The sequence below is a fragment of the Pinus tabuliformis genome, chromosome 2_1 (genome assembly GCF_031772625.1).
Source record: "Pinus tabuliformis cultivar Carrire ecotype Pingquan chromosome 2_1, CPIR1, whole genome shotgun sequence".
Taxonomy (NCBI): Eukaryota; Viridiplantae; Streptophyta; class Pinopsida; order Pinales; family Pinaceae; genus Pinus; species Pinus tabuliformis.
This window is the reverse complement of record NC_142299.1, coordinates 180439035-180449776: the sequence shown is the minus strand read 5'-3', so window position 1 is coordinate 180449776 and position 10742 is coordinate 180439035. Positions and strand designations below refer to the sequence as shown.

The 10742-nt window shown below is 37.7% G+C and overlaps 1 protein-coding gene across 1 annotated transcript; it reads right to left on the bottom strand.

Moving 5' to 3' along the window:
* Positions 1-4650: 4650 nt before the first annotated feature.
* LOC149199304 (ABC transporter C family member 10-like) lies at positions 4651-10650 on the bottom strand. Its single transcript, XM_089400540.1, is given in 15 exon segments — positions 4651-5119; positions 5268-5384; positions 5387-5506; positions 5625-5688; positions 5788-6093; positions 6205-6419; positions 6520-6646; positions 6648-6815; positions 6919-7083; positions 7211-7816; positions 7996-8082; positions 8230-8550; positions 8645-8866; positions 9126-10295; positions 10579-10650. Coding segments are annotated over 15 exon segments (3888 nt in total). The 3' UTR covers positions 4651-4991.
* Positions 10651-10742: the final 92 nt, after the last annotated feature.

Here is a 10742-nt window from a genome sequence, read left to right as displayed (position 1 = left end):
TTCCATATGCTACCTATTTAAGGTGTTATTAGAAAATACTATTATATTGTAATGGAAGAGGTGAAAGAAACGATACGACATTGTAACTTGTTGAAGACATTGTAACTTGTTGAATAGTTCAGTATACTAACATAGTAAAGTCTGATATACTATAGTATATACCATATTGCATTTCCAACAGATAGGAGGCATTTGATTGAAATAAAATTTAAATACTAAAATCTGAAGCATTCCTAGGAGACAAAATAGTTCAGAAATAGCCCACATTTTGATTGAAATAAATAGTAGAGTATACGCATTTATAAGAAGCATAACATTCCAATATTGGCATTATATTTCAGTCAGTTTTGAATTTAACCAAATATACGTGGATTACATTCATCTATCATGAATGTATCTGAACATTGGTAAGTAATACCTTCAAACAGCGTATGAATGTAATCTGAACATTGGTAAGTAATACCTTCAAACAGAGTATGAATGTAAACTGAACATTGGTGAGTAATACCTTCAAACAGGGTATGAATGTAATCTGAACATTGGTAAGTAATACCTTCAAACATTTTATAAATTGAAATATGATATATCAATGCACCACTCACTATAAGATGTATTGTGATTCAGAATATTTTTTCATAATTATTTAATTTATAGTATTGCCACTCCCAACCTAACGTTTCTTGTAAATTTGGAAGGAACTTTAATGTTCTAAACCCTCATATCCACATTCCCAATGTTCCTGTATTCTAGATACTTGTGCAATGTGAAGAAACTTTGATGTTATAAACAATCATATCCACCTTCCCAATGTTCCGGCATTCTAGATGCTTGTGCAATGTAGCTATTATTTTATAACAACAATATTTCAAAGTACCATTTGGCACTACCAAGAGTGTCTACGAGTACAAAAATAAAAGGGCCATCACATTCCCCTTGCAAGAATGTCTAAAGAGCACAAAAATTATAAAGCTATTGCAGCCCATACAGTGCACAAAATATGCAAACGTATGACAAATTTGGATGAATATATTACTGTAAGTGCTAGTATGTGGTTGGGCACATCATCATTTAGAAAGAAGAAACAAACGACACAGCAAAAAGAGTCAGCATCCGTTTAGTTCCCAAGGTTGAAGTTCAACAAATTAGATGTGTAGCCAGCTCATTGAAATAGGATTTAAGTTTGGAACTCATAATTTTAAGCCAAGTTCCCCAATTTGAAATAAGCAGCCACCTTCAACATGCACATAAATTCTATGGTGGGCTGGGCAAAATTACAAGAAAAATGTGTATGTATTAAGAATAATTGATGATATAGCTGTGGGTTGTTCTCAATGGTGATAGTCAGCAACATTTCATTGTATTATTCCCATACAAGGGGAGGCCACACTTGCTGCCGAGTTAATAAAAAATTTGCTGGTATAATCACCTTACTTACAATGACAATAACCACTCTTACACTAGTAGCACATCAAATCATATCTAAACACCAGTACACAAGAAGTTTATTATATCAAAGTAAATGTAACCCGCATGTCTAATTCAACTCCATTACCAGTAGTTCATTCTATCAATTTGTGATGCTTATATGACATATATTGTCTAAAATGACGCAAGCATAAAAGTTCAATGCAGTACTACAAGCCTCCTGGTCTGGTTGAACTCATTCTGTCAATTTGTGATTCTTATATAACATATAGTCTTTAAGGAAGCAACCAAGAAAACTTTAGTACAGTCCCGTAAGCCTCCTGCTTTAGTTGACATTCCATTCATTTACATTCCAAGGAAAATTGTAAAGTTATAACTAAAATTGTAAGTTGGTTTGGATGGACTAAGACCCGACGTATCAAATCAGCAAAGGTAATTACTAAAATTCAGGTTATAAAGTCCCAAATCCGTTGGCATTGCTCCATTATGAAAATTATTGATCTTATTGAAACTGTATATTTATGATAACAATGAAAGTGTAGATACAATATGATCTTTGGATGATAAGCCTTCACCTAAAGGCTAAAGGGTCAACACATCCTTAGCCTCAGATATATCTAAATAGAATGGACACAATAAGCTTTAGAACATGACATTCACTAAACTCATACTTTGAAACCAATTTCAAAGTATTCTCAGTTATTAACTTGCATATCTACAAGCATACAGTGCAACAGGGTAAGTATAAACAGGGCAGGCCACAATAGAAAAGGTCTAAAGCTGATGCAGCTTCTCCTGGTTACAGAGCCTCTCTTCACTTTGTCTGTTGTATGATAAGTGCATCTAGAAAAGCTAGCAAATTGATCAATTGGAAGTTGAATAGTTCTGCTGGCGCATCCTGGCACCCCAAGATGATGCTTGACCCGCATCTCTAACATTAGCTCTCTGCTTTAAATTGTAGAGCTAGTCTTCCCATCTTGATCTCCATTCTTCTTTTGCAAGTTCCTTCCAGAGGACAAGTAAAATAGTCAAAACAAAATAGCAAGCATTGTATGTGTCAGCCACACATTTACCATGCTAAAGCAACCCCTGGTTAGCACATTATACAAGTCATGGATCACAACATAATACCAAACGACACCCACGTCATGACATGCATAAAAAATAGGTGAATGAAGTTTTTCAGTCATTGTTTATAATACAAACCTAACATAAGATAGTTCCAGATTTTGAGATCCAAAGATACACAAATTCAACATCAAACTAAGCCTCACCAAACAAATATTTCAAATGCAATCCAGCATACCATTACATTTCCTCAAAAAAGAGCTATTTAATCCTAATCCACATCCGAAACCATTAACAATTCACAACCAGTGCAACATAAATGTCTGCCAAATCATGGAAATACATGTAAACAAAGAAAACTACTATGCTAGGCATACTAAGCAACCTGGAGTACTTTGATTTTTGTTCACCTTAAAACTGTTAGCAGTTTGAAAAAGTGTATTCAAAATAATAGAATGAAGATGTTTGAACAATAAAAATTGTGTCTATTTCCATACAGATCAAACTCTATGAAATTGACACAAGCAGTCACAAATGCTTTGCTAAACAGAATGCAGTCTTCACCAATTAAAAACCAATGTAGTTTAAGACAAAGCTACATCATCTTAGATGCATAACTTACGATTCTCACATCCTCATCTTCTTTTATTTTTGGCTATGCTAAGCCTAGCCCTAGGCTAGCCCATTTATTGGATGGAAGAAGATTGATGCACCCACAATGGGATGCTTATCACCAAGATACAAGTGCGGGACTTGGCTGAGCCTGGATGTCCCTTCGGAAGTTTAATTCCCCCAAAGTGGCCTCCATCCTCAAGCGCTCCCCATGAGGTTTGAACTTGTGACTTGTTGGGAACTAAATCCCATGCAAACTAATTGATCTACACCTCATGGGTTCTCACATCGTCATCTTGAATGCATAACCTATGATTCTCATAAATAATTAGAGAACTTAAGTTTCATAACATCATTGAGAGAGGGTAAAAGACCCCTTATCCATTCCACATAAATAATAAAATAGAGCATTCATCCATTCCATACAGACAATAACAGTCTATTGAAAGGTGGGAAAAGAACTTGCATCTACTTTATTTCAAATCCCAACAGTAATCAATCCATCAAGACCCATTTTGGTTCAAATAGGTGAACCATTTCCAAACTTGCATCATAATAGAAGGAACTGTTGATTTGGGGTAGCATCGGATGTGCTCTAGCCATGAAAATTGGTGGAGAGGCTGAAACACATGAGATCTCCAAGACCAAGAATTGGTTTGGGGAAATTCCACCCGGTTAGAAAGATATTAAAATAATTAATAGTTTTAATGGAGTTCCTAAGTCTAAACTTAGAAAAATTAAAATATTAATGGGTATTAATATAAAATTGCGTGAGAATGTTCTAAAAGACATGGATCAAGCCCAATCTAATCTTAACCATTGATTAGAGATTTCATCTCGGCCGTTGAAAACTTGACATAAAAAGTATAAGAGGAGGCTTGAGGGTCAGTTGGAGATATACCAAGATTTATTAGTCAGTTTGATTTTCTGGACCAGGGTTTGCTGAGAAAATTCGAACAAGTAATCTGAGTTGCAGCGAGGGGCAATGAGTGCATAGCAGAGAGGCAGAGATAGTGCCAAAGGACCAGGACAAAAGCAAAGGAGGCTACGCAGAGCTAGCAGGAGCCACGCAGAGGGCCAGAGTGACTGCACAGAGGCTCGCAGGGCCTGTGTGGATGATGCAGAGGGCCAGAGAGCCAGCACAGAACAGCAGAAGGCTAACACAAGGGGATTTTGAGTGATGCAGAGGCCAGGAGGGCTGACTCAGGGCTTCTGAGAAGCGTCAAAGAGATTTTCATGGAGCAGAATTGCTGAATATCTACTTCCGAATAGAGGTATGGTTGCCAGATTGATTTCTCTGTTGAGTGAGCCAGTTTGGCACCCTAGTTGTACTCAAGAAGCATTGCTTAGTAATAAAACCCTCAGAACTGCTGCACCAGTTTTCCCAAGTTGGGTTTTTCCGGGGAAGATTGTCCAAAAATAATGGTGTCACTTGTGTGTTTGTCTATTCTTTCTGTTGATGATTTTTAGATGGTTGAGACTGCATTTGTGTTTATTTTCAGTATTTATATGGTTAAATAACTTGTTAAAAATTTAAACAAGTAGGTGAAATAAACCAGATAGTGCAGGAAGAATTTCTAACAGGTTAGACTTAGAAATTTCAACAGAGAATTTTTCAGGCCCTTGTGCACAAAAACACATTGTTCAAAGTATTTTTTTATGAACGAAAATTCAGGTTGCAACAACAGATGAGCTAATTTTAAACAACTGGCCTCCCAGATTTTCGTAGACCCGTCATTTTGATCGTTGTTACAATGAGATCTTATCTAACACAAGAATACATCAATTGAACAATAAGGTCACCAATGCTACAATTAGCCCTTCATGCAAGAGTTAAAGCATCGACCAAAGATCTCATGATCTGGGCAGAGAGACGGAAAAGTTATTCATTTAGTGCTTGTTGCATGAAGAAGAACATTTGATGTGTGGGACCAATACTCTATCACAAGCCTTCCAAATAACAATCCTTCCCTTTCCACCAGCTTCAATGGATGATCACACTCCACCATCTCACCTGCATGAATTCAAATCAAAAGCATTCAAATTAGTTAGAAACGAATAGACTCACTTTCACTACTGTCCATTTCCTCAACTACAACAAATTCAGTTGAAACCAATCCATGCATACAACACAGAGATAAGATACAATTACAGGGCCTTACCATCACTGATGGCAACCACCATGTCACTGTCCATAATATTCGGTATCCTGTGTGCAACGGTAATTACAATGCAATATGCAAATTCCTTTCTAATTATTGTCTGGATAATGGCATCTTAGCATTGTCTATTGATGTTGTTGCTTCGTCTAGAACAAGGATTCGACTTTTCCTTAGCAATGCACGTCTGAAACAAAATAATTGTCTTTGTCCTACACTCCAATTCTCTCCATCGTCCCCCACTACATTTTATTGATCTTTTAGTGCCACGAAAAACTTGCAAATCTAACAGCCAAATTCTTGGCCTCATGTCAAAGAATTCCATGACATTTAAAAATATATATTTAAAACAAAATTTACCTGGTCCATCTAGGCCATCCACCTTCCCTCTTACAATGTCTCCAAGTTGACAATCGTTCATAACCTTAATAAAGAAAGAAAATAAATTCAAAGAATTATTTACTATTGTCATCCCACATATGATAAATTCAATGAGATGTTATGTTGAATAGCATTTACATACTTCCCAAATTGTCAAATCTGAGTGCTCAGATAATGGATCCAAGTTGAAGTGAACAGTTCCTCGAAAAAGAGTTGGTTCTTGAGGAATAATCCCAAGGTGTGACCGCAAATCATGAAGCCCAATAGAGGTAGTAGCCAAACCATCTATAAGGATTCTACCCCCTGCAGGTTCCACTGATCTAAAAATAGCACTAATGAGAGTGGTCTTCCCACTTCCTGTTCGCCCAACAATGCCAATCTTTTGCCCTCCCTCAAATGTACATGTAATGCCCCGTAAAACAAGGGTGCTGTTGGATATATATCTAATCTGCACACATATCAAAATATATTCGACTGCAAACATCATAAACCATTCAAATTTTAGTTAAAAAAATAAATGTTAACACATTCATCTTGTTGGAATGCACAACTCAGGTACCTTCAAGTCTTGCAATTCCACCTTCCCATGCGAGGGCCAACTATCTGGTGGTCTGCAATCTTCTATAACAGTTGGTGCCTCACTAGGAATGTGCATGTACTGTTTGATGCGTTCTACAGAAACAATGTAGTTTGCAAGTGTACATTGGATGTGAATACTGGAAACCAATGACATGTTCAATGACAGACCATATGATAGTGCCATCCCAACAAAACCTGCACCAGTTCAAATGTTAGGCATCATCATCGTATACATAAAAGCATCCAGTAACAGCAGATATCTCCCACAGATGACCCTTAGTTTCATCGTTCATACCAGGATTGAAGCTGCCCTTTGGGAGTAGAACCATAGCAAGAGCAGAGGAGCAAAGAACAGTTGCACTTAACATCTCTAGACGCTGAATCAACCATTCATTTGCCGAGAAACTGTAGAAAAAAGGGGTTCGAATTTTTATCAATAAGGTCTAAGTTCTTCTTTAAGAACTGATCCTCAACCTTGAAAGCCCTAATGGTCATTGTTCCTGCTATGGACTCGCCAAAATGATTTGCAATAGGTGATTTCGTTGTACCATTCAGTCTCATCAGTTCTTTAGCAGAGGCAAAATAGTATTTCTGATTAAATTGAACAAACAAAAAATCAATTATAGCTTCTCTCACAATATTCATAGTGAAGTACAGAGTCTTCTCAAGAAACTTGCGTGAAGTGGCGTTTTACCTGGAGTTGAAAGGTCAAATAAATCATTGGAATGGCTACAAACAAAACTTGCCATGTTACAACAGCCACAACTCCAAGACTGCTATAAGCATTCATGGTAGACGACATGGCAAAGACAAAAGAGAAAGGAATGTCTACATCGAGAATGCTGAAATCTGAAGAAACCTGAAAAAGGAGGTGGGGAAGATAAATGTCAGTAGTTTACTACCCTGATGTACATCAAATTTCACTTTTTGTTTTAAGGAGCGAAAAGAAAAGAAGGAAGCCCATGGTGATTACATAAAATACTTACTCTGCTCAGAACTCTTCCCAATGGAGTTGCATCAAAAAATGCCATTGGTGCTCGGAATAAAGAACTCAGAAGCTCAGAAAAGAAGGACTTTGATGCCTCAAGCCCCCAAATAACACAAAGCAATGACCGAAGGAATAAGAACAATATAGATGTGAACCCAATGGCTGAGTACACTGTTATTAAACTTAATACACTGACTTGAAGACTTTGCACCTTTGCAGCCATCCAAATATTTCCTGAAATCTGCCCAATCAGAAATATAAGATGACCGAGACCAGCACAAGAACAATATAAGAAACCTTTATTCTATTTCAAATAGTCAATATATGGCTTCAAACCAGTGTCCCCAACTTCCTTCTCTTCCCTTTTAACTAGCTGATCCCCCTTGGGAGCTCTATTTGAAATCAGTCGTTCTTTCTGTGATTTGCTCCTTTGAATTTCTCTCTCGTCATTAATCGGTTCATCTTTTGTGGATGGCATCGTGGCTGCTGATTCATTGGAACCAACAGTATTCTTGTGTGCATTCACAAGCTCCCTAAATACCTCACTCGAGACCAACAGTTCCTGATATTTCCCAGTTTGATGAATCTCCCCATCTACCATCAACTACAAAAGAGAGAAACTTTAGTGTAGAAATTCAAAGAAAAATTGCCAAAGCTATGAGCATTAGATATGTTAAAATTACAGGAGTTATAATTATGTGCAATCTGTTAAAAAACTTCGTCAAAATGTTGTATACAAGCAAACAAACAGCTTCCACATGGCTAGGACAACTGTTTACTAACCAGAATAGCATCAAATGCCGGGAGAAAATCAACTTGGTGTGTTACAAGGATTACTGTCTTGTTTGACAGTGCTCCCATTATGTATTCCTACACATCAAAATCCGTGATTAATAGGATCTGCGGAAGCTAAAGAAAATGAAAATCATTGCTGTATAAAGGTGCAACAAGCAAATTAGTAACAGCTACATAATAACTTTAAAAACCTTTATATTAGAAGGAAATCGCCATATTAACCTTAAGCAGGCTAGTAGCTGTATGAGCATCAACAGCACTGAAAGGATCATCCAATAGATAAATATCAGAATCTTGATATAAGGCATGGGCAAGCTGTATCCGTTGTTTCTGGCCACCGCTGAGATTGACACCTCTTTCTCCTATTTCAGTCTGATCACCGAAGGGAAGATTCTGGAGGTCTTTATCCAGCGAAGACTTGAGGATAACTTCCTGATATTTCTGCTCATCCATGGGACGCCCAAATAATATGTTGTTTCGTACTGTTCCAGTTTGAATCCATGCAGTCTGAGAAACATATGCGAGGGTGCCATAGACTTGCAACTGCAGAGGCAGGGTTGAGAACAATAAGAAAGAGAATCAATCAATTTAAATGGTTGACAATGTTAAGGTAAGGAGGTAAATAATTCATACTCACACTGCCCCTTAACTTTGGTACTTCTCCAAGTATTGCAGCTAAAAGAGTTGATTTTCCAGATCCAACTTCTCCACAAATTGCCAATTTTTGGCCATGTTTAACCTCCATATTTATGTTTCTCAATGCGGGCTTTGATGAACTGGAATCCCAACTTAGTGTTGCAGAACTGATAAGAAGAGAGTGGTCAGAGTTCTGAAGAAATACACGCTCAACCACCCGATCCTGTAATTCAGCAGCCTCAAGAAATTTGATGATACGACTTAATGAGACCTTTGCTTGAATGATAACAGCAATTACATCAGGCATTAGTCGAATTGGTTCTTGAACAAGGCGCAAAGTGGCTATGAACGTGAAAACGTTGCTTGGAGTAAGAGTTTATGTTTCTCAATGCGGGCTTTGATGAATTGGAATCCCAACTTAGTGTTGCAGAACTGATAAGAAGAGAGTGGTCAGAGTTTTGAAGAAATACACGCTCAACCACCCGATCCTGTAATTCAGCAGCCTCAAGAAATTTGATGATACGACTTAATGAGACATTTTCTTGAATGATAACAACAATTACATCAGGCATTAGTCGAATTGGTTCTTGAACAAGGCGCAAAGTGGCTATGAACGTGAAAACGTTGCTTGGAGTAAGAGGAATTTTAAAAAAATAGCAGGTTATAAACGTTACAGTCGAAACCAAAATGGGAGATGACCAAAACAACAACAAATTATAGGCTTTCTGAAACTGAACCACAGATAGACATTTGAACTCTACCTTGTGCAGCTTCTCAATACTTTCTTTGAAGCGTTCCTCCCATGCATGCAATTTCAGTACTTTCATATGCACCAGAGCTTCTGTGGTAGCCCTTAACCGCTGATCCTGGGCTGACATGAGTTCAGTTTGAAACTTATGTTGTAACTTTGCCAATGGAGAGTTAAAAAGAACGGTAATGATGATAACTGCCAAGGCCGAAAGTGTGGCCCATCCAATTGCATGGAAGAGGATGCCTAAAGCAAATATAAGCTGGAGTACTGTTGTCCAAGTCTGATGAAACCAGAAAGGAAGTTCGCCAATACGATAAGCATCTACCGCCATATAATTCATGATTTCTCCGGCTGTATGTACCTGTTTAGCTTCATTGGACAGCTTTAGTTGTTTCTGATAAATTGCTGCAACGAGTGAAGAGCGCATTTGCAGACCAATCCGTCTAGTGCCAAAATACCATTGCCTTTGAGATATGGACTCTATGGTCTTGGCAATAAAGAGTGTTCCTGCCAAAACAAATCCTTCATATTTGAATGACTGTCTACCTTCTGAAAATCCAATAAAAGCATTCAAAACAAGTGGTCCAGAAGACAGAGTAAGTATTTTGAGAAAAGCATAGAACCCAGTCCTTGCCAGATTTTTCCAGTGACAGCAAACCAAAGCCCAGAAAACTGATGGAGTGCCAAATGGGTTTTTCTGTTTTTGCCTCAACATTTCTTCTATAAATGTTGTATAATTATTCTTTGTTTGATCATCTCCACACACACAAGGCAAATGATCTTCTTCTAGAGGCTTCTTCTTTCCTTTGGAAAAAAGAGAATTCAACCACCAAAATGTTATCCTGCTGAAGAATCCTGCCTTGGCAAAAAGAGTTACAATGGAATTTAACCTCAATTTTATCTAATCTTCCTCAGAAAACCTCTCGCTGGAGTTGAGATACCCATGATTTCAGTAATCCCTGCCTAGAAAGGGTTCTGACAGAAGATCATCCTCTGAACTCTTCAAATCCTTTTTCGCAGCACAAATGAGCATCAAGCAACATGCTGGCCATGAAACAAGGGAGAGAATAGTGCCATAGGGAAGCTCTCTGTCATTGATGAAATTCAGTCCAGTTGAAACACAATCCACTGTTCCGAGCAAAAATGACACAATCCACCAAACACGCACAAATGTCGTTACAGACCACGTTAGCCCACTCGTTACTGTTAATCCGAGTGTAAACCATGCCAATCCTTGCACTAAAAGTACAAACCATTCGTGCAAGGGAGTTAAATCAAACCCATTTCCCAATTTCTCTTGTAAAAGCCAAATCCCCAATCCCAAATTAATCGCACCCAAAATAATATT